The 25119-nt window shown below is 45.2% G+C and overlaps 1 protein-coding gene across 2 annotated transcripts; it reads left to right on the forward strand.

Annotated features, from left to right (window-relative positions):
• The first annotated feature begins 1102 nt into the window (after window positions 1–1102).
• LOC119176898 (uncharacterized) lies at window positions 1103–18355 on the forward strand. 2 transcript variants are annotated; one of them, XM_075878028.1, is made up of 4 exons: window positions 1103–1244; window positions 2653–2813; window positions 14009–14056; window positions 16560–18355. In XM_075878028.1, the coding sequence occupies exons 2-4, from the start codon at window positions 2660–2662 to the stop codon at window positions 17600–17602; spliced, it is 1245 nt and encodes a 414-aa protein (XP_075734143.1). In that variant the 5' UTR covers window positions 1103–1244; window positions 2653–2659; the 3' UTR covers window positions 17603–18355. The 2 variants fall into 2 exon arrangements, with proteins under 2 accessions (XP_075734143.1, XP_075734142.1); XM_075878027.1 differs by having other exon boundaries at window positions 2658–2813.
• Window positions 18356–25119: the final 6764 nt, after the last annotated feature.

Here is a 25119-nt window from a genome sequence, read left to right on the forward strand (position 1 = left end):
ATATGATTATGAGAGACGCCGTAGTGGAGGGCTCCGGAAATGTCGACCACCTGGGGTTCTTTAACGTGCACCCAAATCTGAGCACACAGGCCTACAACATTTTCGCCTCCATCGGAAATGCAGCCGCCGCCGCCGGGATGTGAACCCGCGACCTGCGGGTCAGCAGCCGAGTACCTTAGCCACTAGACCACCACGGTGGGGCTCTTCCCTCATGACGTTCACCAGCGATGAAGCGTGCCTCACAATTCGGCGCACAGCAGAGAATGCAAGCAAGTGCGGGAGTATTAAACGCGTGTGGGAGTTTGTCACCGCAGACGAATTTCGCGAGTGTGCCTTTTGACGCACTATAAGGGCTGCCCTGAGTAATAATAGCATGGCTAGAGGGCGCTAAAAATGAATTTTCGCAACAATAAAAACTGCCATAAATAATTTGCTCATTACACCTACATGATATTGTTCGAAAAAAAAAATGTCATTTTTGTACAACATAGGGATTGCTTCGTCTTTGAATCAAATTTGGTTTTTTTTACTTTCAGCGTTTTTTCCCTCAAAAACATAGTAGCACTTAAATTCCAGCTCCCATAACTTCCCATGCTGATGTCGCTAGCAGGCTGTGGCGGCTGCATTTCCGATGGAGGCGGAAATGTTGTAGGCCGGTGTACTGAGATTTGGGTGCACGTTAAAGAACCCCAGGTGGTCGAAATTTCCGGAGCCCTTCACTACGGCGTCTCTCATAATCATATGGTGGTTTTGGGACGTTAAACCCCACAAATCAATCAATCATGATGTCGCTAGCAATAGCTTCTGAGCCACTTTTCGCCCAAACTAGCGCGACCTATTTGATTACATCTTGTAGGGGATACCATGCAAGTGTGCATGCAATAGTTGCCCCAAAAGTGCATTAAAAACACTCTACAAAAGTAGCTTTTTCAGCTTTCTCTGCGCACGACTGGCGTTTTTCGTTTCTTTTTTGCGTGATGTCAACTGCTAGTATCACACATGCCATGCTTCTTATCAAGAATGCGTGGATCAGATGCAAAAGATGCGTGTCATGCTATGCGATTGAACCGCAAACACGAGGGCGCTACTGGGGCGTGTCGCTGTGGTCGACGTAATCAGATGCTGACGCTAGATTTGAAGCTATAGGCTTGGTTTTCGGGAGGCCTCAGTGGTCACTGTTTATCGTCGCGTTTCGCTTCAGCCGTGAGTGCTACCGCTGTTTTGCCTGTGGAAAGAACACAAACGTAAGTGGCACTTCTCTTTCTTTTTCTTTGTAACAAGGTTCCGTGAACATCGAGGTAAAAATATAGAAATGTGTAAGAATATGTATCGAGTGAAGCAACGTCCTGTAACTTCCTCCAAGCTGCCGCGGTACTCGTATGACGCTTGTAGTCTCTTCACGGTTCCAGTGCCTGCTAATAATGCTTGAGAATTAGCATTTTGACTTGTCTTTGGGCGTTTTGTACTAGCCGATAAACTTTCCCGCCTCGCTCATGGTTTGGGGTGGACCATATACCTCAATGCCACCGCAGCACCCGCCATTGTCACTTATCGGCTTAGGTGTTCTGGTAAGCTAGAGGAAAATTGTTTGGTTACCGGTCACGGCAGCCGCATTGCAGGAGTGGTGTAACATGCAAGAACACCCATCCGCTTTGGTGCCCTTTCAAGAACTCCAAGTTGTAAAATATGTCGTAGAATGCCACTACGACGCGGCATATTATATTGTGCTTTTGCAACTTGTAAATAAAAAAATGATCAACGCATCGAAAATAACCTGGTTTGTTTCGAACTTGGCGTAGCCGTAATTAAACGGCTTCGTAAACTGTGTTGCGGCCCACAGAAGGGTGACAGTCGGGGGGCTCTTTCGTTTGCGATAAGATTGATTGATATGTGGGGTTCAACGTCCCAAAACCACCATATGATTCCAGAGACGCCATAGTGGACTCCGGAAATTTCGACTACCAGGGGTTCTTTGACGTGCACCGTAATCTGAGCACACGGGCCTACAGCATTTTCGCCTCCATCGAAAATGCAGCCGCTGCTGCATTTGCGATAAGATTAAGAGATCTGCCGTAGTGCTTGATTTTCACCTCACAATGGACCACTCAGTGTTGCGTCGTTGCGCACTGAGTGGAAGTTCTTCTTGAATACAGTCTGAATATCACATGCATACAGAGGCAGACATCGCCTGCGTGGACGCAGCCTGTAGCCGCCACTTCCAACGGCCGTAACTAGGGGGTAGGGGAAGCGGATCTAACACTCCCCAAAATTTATGACTGCGCGTAGCGTCATCGTGGCATCGGCATTAGCTTTTTTTTTTTGCAAGAAACAGCTGTAGCGAAGTGATTCAGACTGTGTGTATGCATGCAAACTCGTTCTGGAGAATTGTCCACCATTGCATTGTAGCGGTTATGGTGCTCGGCTGCAGGCGCGAAGGTCGCGGGTTCGATCCCGGCCGTGGCAGTCTCATTTCGATGAAGGCGAAATACTAGAGGCCCGTGGATGCCAGTGTGCGTTAGAAAACGCAAGGCAACTAGTCCGTTTCCGGAGCACTCCACCACAGCAACACTCATTACCTTGTGATTTTGGGACGTAAAACACCAGATGTGCAAAAGAATTATTCTGGGGAATGACATGTTATTACTGATGAAGCACAGGCATGATGGCCAAGCGAGTCAAGGAAGCTAGAATGGAGCTGTCCGAGCCTTCGGAAAGCGATGGAGCCTCATCTTCTAGTTCCAACGAGCGGAAGGAACCAAAAGAAGCACCTCCAAAGATGATCGATATGATAGTCGATGCAATGAATAATCTGAGTAAGTGCACGTCCTCTCCTCGCCGTGTTGCTCTCGTAACGTATATTGTAACGAGTTTATGAACTACCTCTCAGCCTTGTGCTCGCCTGTTATGTAGTGAAGTCTAACATTTGACACCACATTTACTTATTGGAAATCTGTACTGACCACTCCAACAGGGCCGCTGTCGTTGTGAGCGTTTACTTAGAGAATGCTCCGTGCGTAAATATGGACAGTTTCACTGTAAATTACAGCCAATTCCCATTCCACGCTTTCTATAAAAATATCATTACACGTTGTCCTTGAAAAGAAACTTTTAAAACTGCACACTCTGCCAACAAGCATGAGCAAAAGTAATTGCATACGAAACCAGAACGTTTAAGTTCCTGCGAGCAGTTTCATTTGGCTGACTCAATTATCTTCACATATACTAGTAAACCGGCTTTTGTAAGCACTGAAGTTGAAAGTGCCATTAGAATGTGTTACAACCCTTTGGTTGCCACAGTTTAGTTTGATATTGTCGAATAGCTGCGCACGTCGTGTAACCGAACCTCCCAACGCAAGCACTGCATTAAAAAAATGTTGGGCAGCGCTGTCCGAGCAACAGTTTGCGTATTGTCGTTAGTCGAGGTGAAATACAGTACTGCATGCTGTTAAGTGTTCTGTGGTGTAACAAGTCTGAAGGTAGCGATTTCGAGATCTGGAAGCCCATTTAAATCGAGTCAACCATCTGGCCGCTTAAGCTTCCTGCACTCGCGGTCACCCCGTTGCACGGCTGTATCATTTGCTTGTCGTTCTACTGTCGAGCTGTTAACATTTTCTATGTCGGCAAAGCTGGCTGATGTAATGACGCGCTCTTTCTTTTGTTGTCTTGTTTGATATATCTACCAAGTGCACATGTGCCAATATACGTGCGTAGTATTGATATGAAATAATAGGATAGCAGGTCTGCATACCATGGCTGGACCTACTCTATCGCTTTACAAATGTAGGTGTGGGCAGATTAGGTGGAGGTGGGCGTCATTTGCAAACTTTTTTTAGTTTCTTTTGTGTCATCATTTGCAATCCTGGCTAGTAGGTGTGCCTGATTAACTGCAGTTAATCTTAGCTATTAAGGGCAGTATGGCCCGGTAAAACCTAGTTAACCAAACATAGGTATTTCAGAGCCTAATTAGCCCTAAGCTAGATTTAAGATTCTAGTATGCCCAGCCATGCAATCTCGGCAAAATGGTACGAGCTAAGCTGATTATACATACTCAAGATTGATCTATAATTACGGATGATTAGTATACTGAGCTATTTGAAACCACATTGACTTGGGATTCAACGTAATCTAGACCAAGCCACAAATAAGTAAATTCGGCGAAGTGAGCTATTCATCTTATTTAGGCTAAATAAGCTATAACTTGATTTCGTTGACTTGAGATGCAAGCTAATGAAGATCAAGCCTCAAATATGCCACTTAGGCTGATTAAGCTAAGTTGTCAAAGAAGTGATTCCCAATTGAATCCAGTTGATATCTAGCCAATAGTTGTGACTTACAATGTAAGCATTTAATGGCAACGGCGTGTGAACGCACGTGGGCCTAGCCAGGCCAGGTCAAGACGAGTACCGACCAGCTCTGCTCTGCGAAGCTTTGAGCGACTCGTTGCAAGCTGCGAACTTTTTTTCTGTAGTGGCAAACGCCTTCAGATGGCTAGACTTCAATGACGATAGTTATAGCGCGAAAACAAAACGATGGCACAGAGACAAGGACACGAAGGACACGAGCGCTTCTTGTCTCTGTGTCATTGTTTTGTTCTCGCGCTATAACTATCGTCATGCCGTACCAACTGGCCCAAGCTGCCACACTGCTAGACGCCAGTTACGGCAATAAGTTGAGATTTAAACGAACCCTTCAAACTAACCTTAGGAATTCACAAAAACCTAAGGGTGGTGAGTTGAGTAGAAATGTAGAATCTTTCTTTAATTGAGAATCGCCTCCCTTCATTTCATTGTCGATTCTCTAGCTCAGATAGACGAATTGGCCATTTTGCGACGCTGGCGTTTACTTGCAGGCGTGTGCTGTTGTTCCAAACGTGTAGCCTGCTTTGCTTATGCGTATCAGACGTCTGACCTGCGTGACGCCAGCACGAGGCATGAGTTTGTGTGGGGCCAATGCGAGGGAAAAACCACAGGGGCTCCTCAAACGTCTTAGCAGTTACGAGGCCTCTGGCAAGTATTGCACTGTAACCTAAACCAAGGCGCCAATGAGTGCAACTAGATGGCCAGAATGACGCGGCTGTTCACGACAATTACCGGCCACGATTGTCTTCTACGTTCGCTGATGTATACCGGGCTCGGCAATTGCAGGCTTTCAAAATTAAAAACAAAACAGGCGATACTCGGAACGAGCGGCTTCTGGCGGTGAGGGCGACAGTGTTCGGGACGTGTGGTGACTGCATCCGGTAAACAGCCAAGTCTGTGGTTTACGGTGGATCTGATAAAGCTCTACGATATTTTGTAACGCACCCCCGACATCTTTAGTCGCTTCGCGTGGTGTATCAAGTGAGCATAGCTGTTTTCAAGATATGACAAGCAGTGTTGTGCCGGCATCACTAAGAACCACAGACTGAATGCCTGTCTATACGAAGTGCACCCACAATGAGCCCTCCCTTTTTTCCCCGCAGGGGCACCTGCGCAAGTAGGCGTTTGGTGTGTAGCGACACCACGGACCCGAGCTAACGGGGGGGGGGGGGGGGTGAGGTTCGGCTCCTTCCCACGTCTAGCCGTGCGTGGCTTTGCCGTGTCCGGGGAAAAGGGGATCCTGGGAGTTGAGCCGATGCTGGGTGATTGGACCTTTAAGGCTCCCCGACGGAGACAACACACCCCTTTGGCCCCTGCTTCATGTAGACGGCAGCCCCGGATTGACCCACCCGGGGGGAATCGGCAGTCGCCTTTTCCTGGCTCCACCTCACATCTTCGTCTTTTCCCTTACTTTAAATCTTTCCTGTCCTCTACTCTCTTCCGTTGACTTCCGTGTTTCCTGGCGGCAAGGGTTAACCCTGTGTGGCTAGCCTACCTTGGATACACCATATTCGGTTATAGTGGGGGCGTACAGCTGGCGTCTGCAGGGCCTGTGCTTACAGACCCTGCAGCGTCCCCTTGTAGGACTCCATGGTGGGTGGCTGGCGCCGCTGTCGAAAATAAACCTTTTCATATGGCTAGTTCCTTCCCCCCACTTCCTGATCGCCCTCAGAAAAGAGGGCGCACCGATGAAGTCTTCCAGTTTTTTGGTCACCAGAGAGTATCCTTCCCCCGATTCCACGTTATCCACGCTGACACACCCGGCAAACCAGTGCGAACACTTTCATCTTTTCTTGTTTCGAAGTCTTTGACAGAAATATTTGGCCCAGGATATAAAGCATCGAGAATGGCAAGTGGTGACCTCCTGTTGGAGCTCCGCTACCAGAAACAATATGAAAAATTGTCTAATCTAGTGAAATTTGGAGATACCAAAATCATAGTAATCCCACACCGAACCATGAACACCACCCATGGTGTTTCAGATGATGACCTGTTAGGGCTGACTGAGGCTGAACTCCTGGAGGGTTTCAGCGAACAGATTGTCATCAACGTGAAACGAATTAGGATGAGACGTGATGGCAAAGTCCAGACTAAGCACCTAATACTTACGTTTAATTCAAGTGTGCCGCCTGACTCCGTTGAGGCTGGGTACATTAAGCTTCGAGTGAGGCCTTATATACCAAACCCTCTACGATGTTTTAAATGTCAGTGGTTCGGCCACAGTTCGCAGAACTGCCGAGGCTGCCTAACTTGCGCAAAACGCAGTGCTGAAGAACACACATCTGATGCCTGTGAAAACTCTCCTTACTGTGCGAACTGTAATGGGGAGCATGCCGCATACTCACGGTCATGCCCATGCTGGAAAAAAGAAAAGGAAATTATCACAATTAAAGTAAAACAAAACATTTCATTTAGGAAGGCATGAAGGCAGGTGTCCTGCCTACCAGAAACTAGCTTTGCCGAAGTGGCGCGTCAGGGGGCAGCGCCACGACGGCCCCCGGCGGCTGTCTGGCACGCGCGTAGTGAGCCGGCGGTGACGCCATCCGTCCCCTCGGCGGTTGCAGCCAGTGCTGCTCCGCCATCTAAGAAAAACCCACCAACCTTCGGGCTGGGGGCCGCGAAGGCCTCGTCTTTTGAGGCGAGGCCCTCAAAACAAATGCAGCGCTCGCAAGAGGCAATGGACACAACTCCGAGCGTGAGGGCGCAGCAAGCGCCTAAGGATCGGCGCGACTCTGTCGACCGATCCAAAAAAGAAAAATCTCGTGTCACGGTCCCTGGAAAGGGTCCGTGAGCTTAGTTTCCATCCTTGAGCACACAACACAAAACACATCTAAAATTGACACACAAATACTACAGTAAAATGCCAGAGGCCCGTTTAATAACCTAGATGATATCAAAGACTTGCTTAATGACTATCAGCCAAAAGTGTTTTGTGTTCAGGAAACTCATTTAAAGTCAACTCATGTGAATTTCTTAAATCAATATGTGGTTTTTCGTAAAGATCGAAATGGTGGCAATTTATCTTCTGGAGGTGTGGCCATCATTGCACAAAGAAGCATAGCATGCCAGCACATTGTGCTACAAAGCTCTCTTGATGTTGTGGCTGTTCACGCTATTCTGTTCAACTGTCTTATATCTATCTACTCGATCTACATAGCCCCTGACGAACCATTCAATGAAGCAGAGTTCGAAAAGCTTATTGATCAGCTTCCACAACCATATGTATTAATTGGAGATTTTAATGCTCACAGTTTGCTATGGGGTGATACCAAATGTGATGCGAGAGGTCGTGCAATACAAAACTTTCTTCTCGCATCTGGAGCCTGTCTGCTCAATAAGGCAGAGCCAACATACTTCAGTGCCACACACAATACATATTCATGCATAGATTTAGCCAATGTGTCACCGTCACTCCTACCTTACTTAGATTGGAAAGTTAATAATAATCCCTATGGAAGTGACCATTTTCCAACTCTTTCAGTAACAAAACAACGGGATGACCGGCCGTCTTATCCTAAAAAGTGGAACTTTCATGTTGCAAACTGGGTGAAATTCAGAGAGCTATGTACACTACACCTCGAGGAGGTAGACCATTTGGAAGTAGAAGAAATGGCCAACTATATTTCTGAATATGTTCTTACTTGGGCAAAAAAGTGCATACCGCAGTCCAGGAATGATAAGGTTAACACAAAGCCATGGTGGAATCGGGAGTGTGAAATTGCTAAAAAACGGCCAAACAAAGCATGGAGGACTTTTTCTAGCTATCCAACAGCAGAAGATATCCTTTGAAAGTTGCAAAGCGAATGGCAGGCGTGCTCGCCGTATAGCCAAACGGGAAAGCTGGACACGCTATATATCCTCAATAAACTCCTACACAGACGTCAGTAAGGTTTATATTAGGGTGCATAAACTTCAAGGACAAGGCCCAAATCCTTTCCCTTTGGTGAATGACTGCAGTGATACAACAGAACAGGCAAACGCCCTTGGCGAACACTTCGAGAAAATGTGAAGCTCAGAAAACTATACCGCTAAGTTCTTACGCCACAAAAGCATAGCTGAAAGTGTACCTCTGTGCCGGAACAAGTCTATCAGACGGATACAATAAACCACTAACACTATATGAACTGAAGCTTGCCCTTGGTTCCTGTGGAAGTTCTGCTCCTGGTTCTGATACAATTACCTATGAAATGATCATAAATCTCCCTGATGAAACCCTGAACTGCCTTTTAGCACTCTACAACAAGATTTTCAATACCAGAAAAATACCCTCTGCTTGGAAAGAGGCAATAGTACTACCAATCCTTAAACAGGGCAAAGATCCCTCTTCAGTAAATAGTTACAGGCCTATTGCCCTCACAAGCTGCCTACTCAAAGTGTTTGGAAAAATGATTAACTGCCGCTTGGTCTATTACTTGGAATACAACGACATATTGGACCCGTTCCAGTCTGGTTTCCGTACAGCTAGATCCACAACCGACAATCTTCTCCTCCTTGAGTCATATATTCGTGACGCGTTTGTACACAATCAATACTGTCTGTCTGTTTTCTTTGATCTTGAGAAAGCATATGATACTGCCTGGCGAAACGGAATCCTGCAAGATCTACTGTCTTTCGGAATATGTGGCAGGTTGATTACCATCCTAAAAGATTACCCGTCTGAAAGGAAGTTCCGTGTAAGAATAGGTACTGTGTTATCACGTACATTTCTTCATAAAAATGGAGTGCCGCAGGGAGGAGTATTAAGCTGCACACTATTTATAGCTAAAATGAACTCTCTTCGCTCTGTTATTTCACCTGCAATATCGTACTCTGTATACGTGGACGACATTCGAATTAGTTTCAAATCGTGTAACTTGACTGTATGCGAACGCCAGATACAGTTAGGTGTTAACTGACTTGAAAATGGGCTGACGAGAATGGTTTTAAGTTTAACACTGACAAGACTACTAGTGTGCTTTTCTCGAGACGACGAGGTGCGCATCCTGACTCCTGCATATTAATGAATGGACAAAACATAGTCATCGCGAAAGAACAAAAATTCCTTGGTGTAATTTTTTATTTCAAACTCACCTTCATCCAGCACATAAAACAGCTGAAGTTAAAATGTCTCAAGACCATGAACTTTTTAGATTTTATCGCCCTCTGCTTGGCGTCTCTCATAATCATATAGTGGTTTTGGGACGTAAAACCCCACATATCAATCAATCAAGATTTTATCGCATCAGTCGTGGGGGACAGACAGGAACTGTCTCATATCTCTTTCGAAGCCTGGTTCTGTCACGCATAGGCTATGGATGCATAGTATATCAGTCAGCTTCAAGGACAGCACTGAAAATGTTGGACCCTGTATACCACTTAGGTATCCGGCTGGCACTTGGTGCCTTCTGTACCAGCCCTATTCACAGCCTTTATGCAGAGTCAGATAAGTGGCCACAAGACTATCAGCGCACGTATCTAGGAGTCAACTATGCAGTTAAGATCATGTCTCTGAAGCAGCACCCATGCAAAACACTTATGAACGATGTTTCTACTACCCAGTTATACCTAAACCGTCCTTCTATCGCCCCAACGTTTCCATTGGCAATAAGACCTGCAGTAGAAATTTTTTTCTTGCATGCTTACAAAACTTGCATGCGTACAACCACACGAAAAGCCCAAACGAATTATTATTTGAATGTTGAGTTGCTAATTAAGAAAATACCAAGTTTCATAGAGTTGTAAAGGTATTAACAAACTTTAAGCCTTGTACACTCTTTATGTATGTCCTCTCTGTTATGACCCTCAATGAGAGTTGACAGTATTACCAAATAAATAAACTATAATCACAAACTATCAGATAAAAAACAAATTCATTATCATACAACGACAGGGACGGAACACCGATACATTGTTCACCAAATCGCCTAATATACATCGCCTCTGCCAATTCACGAGCCACTTTGTCTTTGCTTTTTGACAAGATTCTCGTGCAGTTCAGTAGCAGTTATCACGAACACTCCTTACAATGATACGGCAAATGTGAACCCATGCCGCTTCTCATTCACAGGACATTTTCCCTAAGCGATAATTTATACATCTGGCCGACTGGCCAATGTACACCTTCCCACAACTGAGTAGAATCAAGTAGACAACACCTACCAAACAACTCAAAAACTTTTGTGCTTTTTTACACAATCAACACTTGGTGCGCCACATAAACGGGCACAAATACGCGAAAGCCTCTGAGGTGCCGAGAACACGACAGGGACCTCAAAACGAGTGGCGACATTCTTCGACGAATGAGCCATTCTGTGTACGTACGGAATGACAAGAGGGCGCTTCTGTGTTATTTCCTTTGTGACTGAATCGCTGGTGGCATCATGTCAAATTTTTCTCAATAAAGCTTCACATACTGACGTTAACACCAACGAAAAAAAACGCGCCGAAGCGAGCCTGGGTGTTTGTACCCTAAAACATTCTTTAAACTAAGAACGTGGAGGCAAGACCTTGCAAGAGCCAATTGTAAGCTCGTACTAGCAATTAACTTTTTCACTACTTTAGAGTGGGCGGAATGATACGGCAAAAAAGCCTTCCGAGCACGAGGGTGACACATAAATACACGTGGTTTTTGTGAAGCATGAGATGATCTAAAAACTGCAGTTTGGTACTGACAGGAAGCTCGTGGGTAAACTTGAGCCCTTGTCTAAACGCTGTAAACATGTCTAAAACAACTGTGACACATGCAGAGAATGAGTCATGAATCCTACTCTGCATGTGTCACGTTTGCTTCACAAAAACCACGTGTATTGAATATGTCACCCTCGTGCTCGGAAGGCTTTTTTGTCGTATCATTCCGCCCATCCTAAAGTAGTGAAAAAGACTATTCCTAGTACGAGCTTACAATTGGCTCTTACCAGGTTTTCCCAGCACGTTCTTGAAAAAAGTTTAAGGGTGCAAGCATCCAGGCTCGTGTCTGCGAGTTTTCTTTCGTTGGCGTTAACGTCAGTATGTGAAGTTTTATTGAGAAAAATTCGAAACTACGCCACCAGCGATTCAGTCACAAATGAAATAACACACAAGAAGCGCCGTCTTGTCATTCCGCATGTACACAGAGTGGCTCATTCGTTGAAGAACGTAGCCGTTCGTTTTGAGGTTCCTGTCGTGTTCTCGGCACCTCGTAGGCTTTCGCGTATTTGTGCCCGTTCATGTGGCGCACCAAGTGCTGATTGTGTAAAGAAGCACGAAAGTTTTTGAATTGTTTGGTAGGTGTTGTGTTGGCAGGGTGTACATTGTTGAGTCGGCCCGATGTATAAATGATCGCTTAAGGAAAAATGCGCTGTCAATGAAACGCGGCACGAATTCACAATTGCCGTATAATTGTAAGTAGTGCTCGTGATAACCGCTACTGAGCTGCACGAGAATCTTGTGAAGAAGCAAACAAAATGGCACGTGAATTGGCAGAGGCGACGTATATTAGGCAATTGAGTGACCAAAGTATCGGTGTTCCGTCCCTGTCGTTGTATGATAATGAATTTGCTTTTTTATCTGATACGTTGTGGTTATAGTTATTCGAGCTTTTCGTGTGGTTGTACACATGCGTTGGGGTTTCAGAACATGAGCATCGCTTTAATAAGTCCGCTGCGAGTGTGCCCTTTTTCGTGTCTTTTGTTTCGTCTTTATAGTTTGCGCCAACCACCTTTTACAGAGCTACACACCAACTAGCCTTGCAACATACGTTACGGTGCAAAATCTCAGAGTGGAAACATGAAATAGTTTTCGCACCACCACTAGTGGAAACATGCGAATCGCACAAATGGGGTTGAAGGGCCACTCATTGAAGGGCGCCTGTATTTAATAAGCAGCGAAAGTACAAAGTGAGCCACTGCGTAGGCTAACGTGTTGCCTTAAGGACGCGTATGGTTTCGCTGATTCGCAAAAGGAACAATTATGGCGTTGAGGGCCATGCACAAATGAACTGCAAGAGGCATTCCGGGATGGTTCGAAATGGCTAATGTTACGCGCATAAGTGTTAGATTCCTTACGGCAGGGTTGAGGCGTGCACCTACGAGTTTCGGGAAATTTCAATGCGGCAATAGGCTCTTGGCTCAGATTCTCGCATTTCACTCGACCACCTATGTCAACTTGTTAAAAGTTCGTTATTTATTCAAGTAATAAACGTCTTCAACCCCATTCGAGGCCCTGCAGCACTTTGATTTGATTCGATTGATCGATATGTGGAGTTTAACGTCCCAAAAGCATTATACGATTACGAGAGACGCCGTAGTGGAACCTTCCGGAAATTTCGACCATCTGGGGCTCTTTACCGTGCACCATATCTGAGTACACGGGCCAACAACACTGCCGCCTTTATCGGAAATTCAGCCACCGCAGCTGGGATTAGAACTCACGCCCTGCGGGTCAGCAGCGGAGTACCTTAGCCACTAGACCACCGCGGTGAGGCGCCCTGCAACACTTTACCAAGTAATAGTCGAATGGATTTACTAAGAGCCTATATCCTCAACTGTCGCCGAAATTTTTTGGAATTCGTAATGTATGAGCGGAGTTTGGCATTTGTCGCACGTTTCAAGCGCGTTCCGTCTTCTTTCCTAGAAGCAAGCGCGCTGATGGTTGCGCCAGGACCTGAATGACAAAGGGGGCAAAAAGATGCGTCTCACCGTCACCGCGCGTCACGGCCTTGCGCACAATTTTGTTTTTTTTTTTTTTTGCTCCGAACGTGTGGTTTGCTTTCAGTGTGGTTGCGAGCTGTCGCGCGGGTATGCGGTGGCATCACGCGGTGGCCACGGTAACTATGCAACTCACGATGCTCAAATGAACCAACGTGACCATGGTATTTGGGCTTATAACATTGGCATTTTGGATATACGGCATCATTTGTAGCGAGATGAAAGAGCGACAACTAGATGACTGAGAATGGAAAATTCTAGGTTGCGTGCCATGTTTCGCTCACATGTTCTCTGGAGCTTCAACTATTGATCGGCACTGTTTTCAGACAATACGAAAAACGTGTTGCAGGGCCCCTTTAAAATGTCTATTATTACAGAGAAATGAAATATGAAGACAGTGACCAAATAGTTTTCTTTATATATTTTTTTCAGAATGTAGGACACATCAAGCACCTGATAGTGATGTTTTCTTCCATAATCAAATGACGAAGTTCGATTTGTCGTTACAGTGTTTTTCCCATTTCCGAACTAAACATGAAAACTTTGCAATTCGCACACCCCTACTTCAACGAAGCTTGCTTACAACTTTCGTCTGTAAACCTTAACGTTTACTTGAAATTGTCATTCAACATTTACCTTAAATTGTTACTGCTTCAGCTGAAATGTCTGTTTAAGCTATTTCTTTAGTGACTAAATTCAAATCAATCTTGCAGGAATGAAAAAAGGTTTCTGTGCCCCACTCTCTCCTCCTCTACCCCACTCGCGAACTGATGCGCAAATGGTGCACTTTTGTTGGCATTCAAGCACAACTGTTTTGGTGGTGTGTCCCTATGAAACAGCGCAAGTAGTAAGAGTACTCAAGAAGCTAACGTAGTCACTTTTCAGGGATGACAGGAACCCGTAAAGTCTAGAAACCATGTTTTTGTTAGGTTGAAGAACACGTTTCATAGAATTCTCAAGTTTTTTTTTTTTTTTTTGTTCTCGCAGATGACAGACGAGGTGCGTCTCCCGTCTATCTGAAAAAATTCATTCTAGGTGAGATACCTTTCAAGATCTACATAGTAATGACTTCACTATCTGTGACAATCTTGTCGTAAGTGTTCAAATATGTGTACTGCCACTCTAGCCCTATCGAGGTAACTTTCATGATTTCTTATTGCAGTGCTGATTACGAGACGAAAATGAGACAGACTTCAGGGCAGGTGGTGCGCAAACTCGCATCCGGCTTATTCATATCTTTCAAAGAGTGAAACATCAGTTGATAGACAGATAGGATGGTTAGGGTGAAAGTGGTACACAGCAAAAAGACTACATGAAAGCAAAGATAATGCACGAATATGGTACATACCTTTGTAATCAGACATTTCGGGAGATCAGTGTATGTCAATTTCTAGAAATTAATTTCTGCCTGAGTTAAATGTAATGAGGGTTTGCTGACAAATTCATCGTTTTAAGCTATGATGCAAAAGGCTTTCTTTACCTCTGGTATTGTTATCACCACCACGTGCTAGCAACGTGGTGCCCTGGAACATCGGCCTTTTTGAACATTGTTTGCAATATGCCGCATGGTGACCTGCTCCTTGCAATCGTTAGCACGTTTAAGTGTCCCAGCAGAGTGTTCATCATTACAGCGACCTGTTGCCCTCTGTTTTTTTTTTTAACTTTTGTTGAGGTATACTGCATAAAACACACTTCGCACATTGTACATGAGGTCCGGTGGTTTCTTGATTCTTTGTTATTCGCTCGGCTATCGTTCACTGCTTTGCAGAGCCCTCACCCTTATGAGGCGCTGAAAACAAACACGGTGCAATGCGCTACTTTACCAATGGTTTTCGGTGCAGTAGCGCTATATGACAAGTAAACGATCGCTGCCGCAGACGTCTTCGCAACACTAACGCAGTTTAAGCATTTCTGCCCCTGATCTGGGAAGTTTGGTGAGCGGCACTTTAAAGAACATCGTCCTCTATTTCCCGTATGATGTTCTCGATTATGTTCGTCTCTGACAAGATCTTGCTCACTCTTGCAGAAATACGATGGCTTCACAATTCATAACTGAATAATTCATCCACAGGCTACGCTTATTCTCACAAACGATATCCTGCACGCAGCTTACGTTCACAAAGCCGGTCAAACTCGTTCAGTGATGTATTCTCGAAGGTGGATCACGTCTGGAAATCTCGCTTGAGGTTGTTCCACCAGAGGCTGGTCGTACCCGCGTTGTTGAAAAGCGTTGTTCAGTTTCTGACATATTTCAATTCGTTTTGCATGCTTTACAGTTTGCCACGCCGAGATCTAGCCTGTTTCATTGTTGTCATCCACTCCGCCGGATATTGCTCTAGTGGCATCTGTGGCGAGAGACACTAGTGCACATAGCGATAGAGGAGGCAGCCAATCGGATAAGTGTTCAGGCGTGGGTGAAGGCAAGGTTTGCGATGAACTTTATGGGTGAATATAATGGTTAAACAGCACCAGCAAGTGTGTTTATCTTGAAGCAACACTAAGGCAGGCTATCGGAGCAGAAGCCGACATTGATTGTAATGCATAGTCTGCTCAGAAACCACATGGCTCATTTAGATGTACATAAGCACGGGTGTAAGCCTAATGTAGTAATTTTCTCATCTTTATTCCATTTCTGTAATTCCTTCGTGAGCCATAATCAACACTTTAGATTCTATTCGTTGTGAGCGACAATGGGAATTCCCCCAACCGCTCTTATTTTCCGCCCATCAATCTGACTGACACCTTTGAACCCTGCGCTGGAGGAACCAATATATATTGCCAGCTTCAAGTACCATATTGACAATATCGTCTATTTATTGTGAGTTATTCACGCCAACTTCCTCACCTAATCCTTTCATTAGCGTGACGTCGTTATCCTCAAGCATAGGTTCAACGCACTGGCGGTTGACGTGCTTGTGGTCAGCGAAACGTCTTCATTGTGAGCATGTCACCTCAGGCGCACTTTACAAACCGTTCAAAGAGGGCTTCATGTATGCAAACTTCAAGTACCAGGCCGGTGCTAAATATTGCTGCGTTCATTCTTGCATCTTGTGTGCAAACTTCATGTACCAGGCTGGTAGTAAATGTTGCTGTGTTCATTCTTACAACGAGAAAATGGCCGTCCTGAACGAAATACCAGTGATCAGTTGCTTTGTATTAGAACACCAAGACAAGTTTCTTCGAAGCCTCAGCCTTTTTTTATGGATGCTAGAATTTTCAATCTGGAACGGACTGAAACAATGTTGATTGAATTAGGTTAATTCAAATGATCTTACTGGTCGTTGTCAATATGATCGCTGTTCGCATATAATGGGGGACCGAAAGCAAAATACTGATGTGTTTGAATCTAGGCAACGTTAAAAGGCACCACATAGCCGCGTAACCCAGTGCACTGCTAAGGAATTTTTGAAAGCTGTTGTTGCATTAGGACGTCACACTATTTAACCTTATTTTGTCTTCCAAACACCTTGTTAATAGATTTTATGTAAATTAAACTTACGGGGTTTTCTATTCTTTAAGTGAATTTCAAATTTTGCAGGCAAATATCCCGAAGTCAACACACGGCTGTTCAAAGCGAAGTTTAAGAGGACTTTTGTTAAGGCCCTAGAGAACAATATTTTGGTGAGGACTAAAGCAACAGAACATGCTGAAGGAGTAACCGGGAGAGTGAAGCTGGTGACAAAGGTGAAACTTCGGAAAAAAGTTATGGCTGCTGGCTCACCAGCAAAAAAACGACCGGCTGCTGGGAAGTCTGCAAATGCCCCGAAAACGAAAGCTAAAGAAGAAGAGGGCGGAACAAAGAAAGTTGGCTCTGGCGAGGCGACGGCCAGAAAAAGGGCTGGCGGAGACATGAAGGCAGCCAAGGGCTCTGGCGGAGACATGAAGGCAGCCAAGGGCTCTGGCGGAGACATGAAGGCAGCCAAGGGCCCTGGCGGAGACATGAAGGCAGCCAAGGGCCCTGGCGGAGACATGAAGGCAGCCAAGGGCCCTGGCGGAGACATGAAGGCAGCCAAGGGCCCTGGCGGAGACATGAAGGCAGCCAAGGGCTCTGGCGGAGAGACAAAGGCAGCCAAGGGCTCTGGCGGAGAGACAAAGGCAGCCAAGGGCCCTAGCGGAGAGAAGACCGAAAAGGGCGCTGGCGGGAAGGTGAAGAGATCTAAAGGCGCAGATGCGGAAGTGAAGGGTCGTAAGGGTGCTGGTGGGGAGTCGAAGGCTGCTAAGAGCACTGTGGGAAACGCAAAGGCCAGGAAGGGCGCTGTGGGCGAAGCAAATACCAAGGCTTCGACGATTGGTAAGACGAAGACTGGCGGGATGGCTACAGGCAGTGCAAAAAACCGAAGTGCTGCTACCGCTGACAGCGAGAAAGTAAAAACAGGTACTGCCAGTTTGGCGAAGACCAAAGCGCGTGCAGCTGGCAAGGAAAAAGCCACGGACAAAATCGTTGAGGCTCCCGAGTCCTCCAGTGAAGGTGAAGATGCGGCAAAGTGCACCAGCGAAGGCGAGGAACAAGCTGCCGCGCAGTTCAGCGAAGGGCAGGAGATGGCGAATAAGTACAACACCGAAAGCGAGGACGATGCCTAGCGCTCTAGCGAAGATGAGGAGGAGACGTCACCTACGACAAAAGGCAAGAAAGAGCATGAAGATCGCAGTGAAAAGATGGAGGATTGCTCTAGCGATGGTGAGATGGAGGAGCTTCCTATGGAAGGTAACATGGAGATTCCAGCTAACGAACGAGATGGCGACTCAAGTAACTCGACCTCAAAAAAAGGTAGGCACAGCGACGGAATTCCTGTCACTGTTGCGCAATCAAGCACAGTTAAAATGAAAGGTGCGAAGACGGTGAAGCGCCGGGAGCACGTAGAAACTTTCGAAAAATTCTCAGTCTGCTCCCGATCCTCCACAGCAACAATCAAAACCAGCACGTCGAGGGACAAAATAAAACGTTCAGACACACGCTGTGCACGCGGTTAAGCATTTTACCACATGTTTTTAACAATGACGAGGACAGCTTTTCATGCAGCGGCGCTAATTCTTTTGGCTTTTAAATCATAGTAAGTGCACAGCTAAATAAACATCTGGATGGAAAAATAAGTTTGCTGCATCTTAAGAATCCTTCGCTTTAGCAGCATGCCAGGACGTGCAATCATGTTTGGATGTGAACGTCATTCCGCGTGCGATTTCTTCTCCGCGCCGAAACGCATGCACGATCTGCTGGCAAGACACTCCTTTGTATGCAAGGAAGCAGCTCTGTATAGTGGAACAGTGCTCATTCATTATGCGTTTTGTAGTTGGAACATTTGCTTTTACCATAAAATAAAGCAGTATTAAACACAATTCACTAAAATACTAGTTACTTAATCGGCCCATATGGATCATAGAGCTCAACAGAAGTCATAGCGAGGTCACAGGGGCAATACGGTGGGATGTGCGTTGTAGTCTATTGTGCCCCTGCAACTCCTATGACGTTAATGCAATTATCCAGCTAGTCCAAGTCGGAATATTTCACCCCACATCAATAGTTGAAGCACCGAATACTGTGTGCTATTGAGCGCCATTGACCGCTGTAGACCATAACGCTGTTTTATACAACGCAGTTTAGCTGTTATGCGCACATTTCGTTCCAGTGACCATTTTCACTGGTTAAACACTGCTGCATTATAGCCACGTAGCGCAAGGTGATTCAATTAAATCAGATAATTGCTCTCGCACTCATGTTTTAAAAGTGCATTCACAATCTTCAATTATCTGTAGCAGAGGCCTTCAATGGGGCTACGATTTTGGAGACTGCACGGCTGATGGTGAGCGAGCACTGCGGGCAAGCAAGCATGAGATAAGAGCAGGCCTGGCGCAATAGGGGTCATTGCTTTCGCCTTTCCCGCGGAACCCGGTAACCATTGCCTATAGATCAATTTCACAAGGAGGCTGTGACGTTTACACCAGAAAGCTGCAGAACTGCGTAGCGTATGCCATGTTTCGCCGCTGGTGTCTTAGGAGAAGGGGGGGGGGGGGGAAATGCGGTGGTGTATGCAGCCAGCTTATGCACTCAGTACCAAGGGTATTGCTGTTCTTCGTGGCACACGTTCGGAGCACATGAACGCTTCGTGGCTGTAACTGCACTATTAAATAATCTCCAAGCTGTCAACCTCGAAATGGCTGGCACATAAAGCAGTGACTACCCACGAGACATTCCCGCTGTGGTGCCGACGATGATCAGGAGGTGATGCATTCCTTAAGCAGCACGTGTAAATGGGTAATTGGTTGGTATGTTTTTTTGTTGTTGTTGCAGCTTGCGTTGCGGGGTTCGGGGAGTATGCGCTAGTGTTAAGTTTTCGGTCAACTCTCGAAATAATTGGCGAAATTTCAATGCAGTTCAGCGAATACGTACAGCCGTTAGCACCTTTAATTCGAACGCTCCGACGCGTGGCCTCAGTTCTCTTGAACTGAGGTCAGCGCCACCAAACGTTGAAACTGATATGCTTGCTGCAGTTACCGATAGATGGCACGTGCATTGGTTTCACAGGTGACTGTTTCGGGTCTGCCTAACCGGCAGGTCTAATGCAATCACGTCGCATCCCGTGTTTGCCACGTTTCACTCCTGGCTACGTTTTCGCGGGGGCCCATGACGTTCGTTGTCGTATGGGCCTCCCAACCTCGGCCAGGGGCCGCTGTGCCGCGTGTGTTTCGCTGCCTTGAAGCAAAAGCCGGTCTCTTGGTACCCCGCTTCCACCTTCTGCCGGCGATACATCAGCCCATCCACGTGCTCTACACGCGTTGTAATCTGGTCGCCCTCCACGTGCAGCGTAACCTGTGACTTGCTCCGAAGGTTTAAGGGCACATACTACTCGAAGACACTTTTTTTTAATACACCCTAGAGCGATGAAACTTGAGCTGAATATGGAACTTTTTATGCTGATTTCAAATATTTTTTTGCAAGTTGCTCACTGTTAGCTCTGCAAAATGACAAAGTAAACACCTTAACCCTTTGCCGCCCCCCTCGTTTCATTCCTTAACTTTCATAAACTTTTACCATTCATAGTTGGTAATGTTTGAAATAAAGTGTAGAATGCAAATAACTGATGAGGAAGCGCATACAAAATATGTAATAGGCGTGGAAAATAATAGACGTAAAAGTCCATATTTCACCCACCCTAGTAAATGTTCATAGAACTTTTATTATACAATAAAATATTGAAATTTAAACTAGATAATTGCATTTTTCATAGTTTAGAAAAACATTGGGCAAAATTTTATGCAGATCCGAGCACTAGAAGTGCCCGAAAAAGGAGGTGCACATTGAAAAAATGGTAACATTTGTGTTTTGAGAAAAACTAGTTTTTAAGCCAAAAATGTGTTTTTATTTATGAAAAAATATAATGAAATCTGATTAAATTTACACACCAAAAAGAACAATCCTTCTTGTAGTGGCCACTGTGACTAAAATACGCCAATTCTACGAGTTTGTCCCTCTCGGATTTTTCGAGGCGGCTCCTCACAGACATTTCGTTCACAGACACGGCCATGAAACTCTCGCCAAACTTCTGCTCCATCTGCCAGAGCCCTATGCCAAGTGCAAGCTAGGAAGAAGTTCGACAAGACTGCGAAATCACATTTAAGTACAGTGTCATGCCATTTTGCGGCCATGTTTGTGCCACATACTGTCCCCCATAATGGCAATGTCGTCCCTGCTAAATTATCTCACTGCGAGCTCTTTCAACCTCGCAAGATTGGTGCTGACGTCATTCATTTCCGCATCACGAACTTTCCGGCTGATGGGTGTGAACGACTTTTGATGCATTAGTTTTTGATTTTGATGCATTGACCGCAAGTTTGGCATTGATCGCAAGATAGTTTGATTTTGATGCATTGGTCGCAAGTGAAAGCCGCACAACGGCTTTCACTTGCGAGCAATTTTTTTCATTCATAACGGAGATAATTACACGAGAAAAGCATTGTTCAGCTGCGCGGCTCAACAAGACATGGACCTTGCAAATAGGCTTCACAGCATATACAGGCGCACAGCGCCCAATGGCGGTCCTCGATCCGTATCACGTGATAACACAGTCGCGCGCTCAAAAAATACGCAGAAGCGTGCTTTTTAATATTTCTTCCGCCGCATCAGCGAGTAAAACTGTTGTTGCTTCAAGAGTGAAGCTCGACTCTTCGGCTTGCGCGATCAACAATGGCGAGTGGTGGTGCATTATCGGCGGCTAGGGGCTCGAAGACTGCACCTTTTGGACCTTTTAACAGGCACTTCGTGCTCTTTAGATGCAATGTTAAAGCATTCCCAGTGAATTCTCGACCTGCATTTTTTTTTCATAACGATAGAGGTACTTATCAAAACAGGCAAAAATAAAAATCGATAATTTTCAAAAAAACTTGCGTTTTTCGACCCGCATCTCCCCTTAAAAAGATTATAAAAAGGTTTCCATAGTGTGCATCTTATCAGAACCGAGAGCGATTCATTGATAACCTTTGCGGGACCTTTGTGGGAAAACAAACACGTTGTCTTTGAGCGAGTGCTATGCGAATGTCGATGGTGACCAGCTGTGTCTCTATGACATTAAAAGTGAGGCGACGGCACGAACTCTATGTATGTTACCGGTAAAACGCGCATTTGCTGAGGCATTCGCGTCTTCTCAAAGCTGTCGGCAAACTACCACTATCTACGTTTTCGCGTCCATTTGTATATAGCGTTCGCATTTATTTTGCTTGTATGCCAAGTTTGTCACACCGCTTTCAATTTATTAGGAGGTCAGTGTGAAGAGACTAAATTTACGTTTGTGCTGTGCAGTCACTGCAGCCCGATTTCAACGCGGTGTGTTCAGCTTCGTCAGAGTTTCACTTTTTCCGAGGTTTTCATCGGATGGTATAAGGTAGTATCGTAAGTTCAATGACACCTTTGGTTTTTTGCAGCTCCGTTGAAGGAATGATAAATAAGCGCCACCCGTTTGGGAGTTTACAAAGGCGAGCGGGTAACGTCCCCCCCCCCCCTCACTCACACAATGCACTGCGCCAGGCAGCCTCACGAGGCTCTCGGAAGCTGTGCGCGTTTTGGTTCATGCGTGATATTGTCTGGAAAGATGGCTGCGCCCATGACAATGCTGTGGGCAGCTGCCAGGCTAAAGTAAAGTGCGCTGTGTTCGCTCAGGCGATCTTGATTGTGAAAAACGCCTTCCAATCTTTTGGAGGCACGTGTAGAAACTTCGAGTGTGCCGGCAAACGTTGTGAGCGTGCTTCTATCGACGCGGAGCTTCACTGCCGCCGGCAGTGTTAGTCCGTTTTCAACAATTGCAGGAGACACCAAGAAATCGTCAGTCACATCCAGTGAAGATTAAGACGACGTCGAGATGCTGGTCTCGGTAAGTTTTCTTTTTAGCAGTTCATAACAGAGCCATAAAATGCTTGCTTACGAGACCGTCGTGGCAGTCAAGTTCGCAAACATTGCTCGTACAGGTGCAGCTTCGGTTACTATGCTACCCAGCGAGAGCGCGGCTATTGCTACTGTTACAGTGCCTTTAGTGCACATAGGCTACAGTGTAATAAGATAAACAAAAAAAAAATAAAGCGAAGTCCGCAGCTTCGAGTGTTTGTCAAAAGCTAGAAAATAAAAACTACGCACGCGTTTATTAGAGCTTCACAGCAATACTGCTGAATATTTTGTTGATGGCTTGTGTGAATCTTTACGATCGAGTGCAGAGTATAAGTGATGTTGCAAATCACTGCAGTTCGCGTGGGAAAGACTGTAGTGTGTACATCAAAACTTCGATCCGGAATTGTTAGTGGTTTGAGCTTGCATTCTTTACGCGTCAATTATTTGACAAATGTCCTGTAAATGTAGAGAATAATCAGCTGCAGCTAAGTTGCACATAGTGTTCAAAATACACCATTTCCGGCATTCATTTTTACAGACAATGGACGTTCGCGTATGGCAAAAGAATTATGATTGTGTGCCGAGTGCACGTAACAGGGAATGCTACACTAGCTGTATGGTTGGGAATGATCAGTTTATGAACAGTTTATAATCTCTTTGCAACATCAGCTGAGAAATTACATGGGCCCTTTGCAACACTGCTAGTTCTGGCTCTATGCAAAATAATAATAAAAAAATCACCACTCCTCACACTGACAGGTAATTTGTGATTTATGCAGATTATGCCAAATATATAACCATAATTATGCTCAAAGGTGTAGCTAACAAAAAGGTACAATGCTACGCTGTTGATACGTAGTTGGTATGCATTGTACTAAAACATACCAAAATTTTGGTGATCTTGGGAAAGGTAGTTCACATAATTTTATGCATGCTAACCTTGGCCTATCATACAGCTGCTATCAGGTGGCATGTAAAGAGGCTGCACATAATACAGACACATCGTTCTTTTTGTTGGGATTTTTACCTTCTTTATCTTAATACCTCAGTCTTCCCAGCTCCCTGTGCAAGAAATCATTTGTCATTCGCAACTGCTTCAGCTTCCTTCACTTCCCCAGCCCTTGTTTTCAAACCTCCTGGAATGATAAAAGGGTACGGACAATAAAATTTTCATTTTCTGGAGTCAAATGTAAAGCCCAGCCTTCAATGATCTAGAAAATGCACTACAAAGTGCGAGTACACTCTGCAAGAGTAATTAGATTATGCTTTTAAAAGCTTGTTCCCATTTCTACAGCGCCCTGACATCGTAACACAATATGAGCTTCTCGTCATGTACATGTGTGAGAAATAGTGAAACTCGCTCGGCTGCTACGCACTGTGGCTCCATTGGCGACCCACAAGCAGTCATTTCACTAGTTTTTGTGGCAATGAATGGCCATTTTTGTACCTGATGCCACCACAACTAGCCAGATTGCAGCATGAAGCCCCCTAGAATTGCCTGATGTGCCACAGGAAACCTTACTTTAAAATAAGAAATATACATCTTATCACGATTTTATTTGCTTCTCACTTGCTCAGAGTCCCCTTTGAATCCATAATAATATGCATGGTCGAGTACAGACGCCTTTAAAAAGTAGTGCCTTACTCCTTTAGAATGTTGGCTGTGGAGGCCCGTTTGAAAGTGCCGTTGAGGCCAACTTACCGAGCAGTCTTCAAATGTCCCTGCTGGCTTGCCATTTTGACAAAAGAGAATAGCCCTCTGTGACTCACTGCTGAGCTTGGCAATTCTTTCATGACCAGCACCAAGTCCCGAACCACAATTCTCGGTACAGCTATACTCTGTGTTTTGTCGAAGTTCCTTTTCACTCTCTCTTTTTACTTAGCTTCACCCTCTTTAGTTTCCTCTTCTGTCAGGCTCATCATTACTTAAACTCGGTCACGTTGGCTGGTAAATATGTGAAAAGTCTGTTCATTAATGTTGATTTGTTCTTGTTTTTCTTTGCCCACTGTGGCAATACCTTCGTTGAGGCTGCAGTATTTAAAATTACATAAAAAGTAGTGTGCTCCCCAGAGACACCTTAGAGGGCTGTGCATGATGAGCTAAGTCGTTTAAAGGCAGAGCTTCCATCTTTCTGGGAAGTAGGGATTGGCTTACTTCACTCGCCTCATGAACTAATGAATGACATGGAGCAGTAAACCAGAGTGCAATACACTGTTGGTTTGCCATTCATTGTGTAGATGACACTATAAATCTGCTTCAATGTCTCTCACTAATACTGACTTTTTGTCAGACATTTTTAGTTGGAACGGAGATCAGACTGTTGGTATACCGTTGTCCTATTTTGCTGCCACCATCTTATTACAAGCCATAACTTTTGGATATTTTTACAATATTCTTTGAAGTTCATATGAATGACCTCCAATGGTGCAGAAAAGTATTTTGTTTGTGCGGTTTGTTGATTCAGCTGCCTAAACTTTACCTTATTATTATGGCACTAGTGATATGATTGTACTTATCGTGTTGTCTTCTTTTATGCCGGATTATGTGAACTGCTTAGTTAGCTTCATGTACGTCCAACAAATGCGGTCATGACCACTCAAATGACAGTGGTTATGATAAAGAAGATCGAATATTTTTTAAATTAGTGTGGGTGGCACTGCGATCAATTCTGCTTAAGTCAGTTTTAGAGCTTCAGTTTCTTCTCAAAGCATGACAGCATTTAGAGTT

The sequence above is a fragment of the Rhipicephalus microplus genome, chromosome X (genome assembly GCF_043290135.1).
Source record: "Rhipicephalus microplus isolate Deutch F79 chromosome X, USDA_Rmic, whole genome shotgun sequence".
In the NCBI taxonomy this organism is placed as follows: Eukaryota; Metazoa; Arthropoda; class Arachnida; order Ixodida; family Ixodidae; genus Rhipicephalus; species Rhipicephalus microplus.

Coding starts and splice junctions, on each gene's coding strand:
- LOC119176898 (XM_075878028.1), top strand. CDS start 2,660: ATGATGGCCAAGCGAGTCAAGGAAGCTAGAATGGAGCTGTCCGAGCCT. Junction 2,814..14,008: donor CGATGCAATGAATAATCTGA/GTAAGTGCACGT, acceptor TTGTTCTCGCAG/ATGACAGACGAGGTGCGTCT. Junction 14,057..16,559: donor TCTGAAAAAATTCATTCTAG/GTGAGATACCTT, acceptor CAAATTTTGCAG/GCAAATATCCCGAAGTCAAC.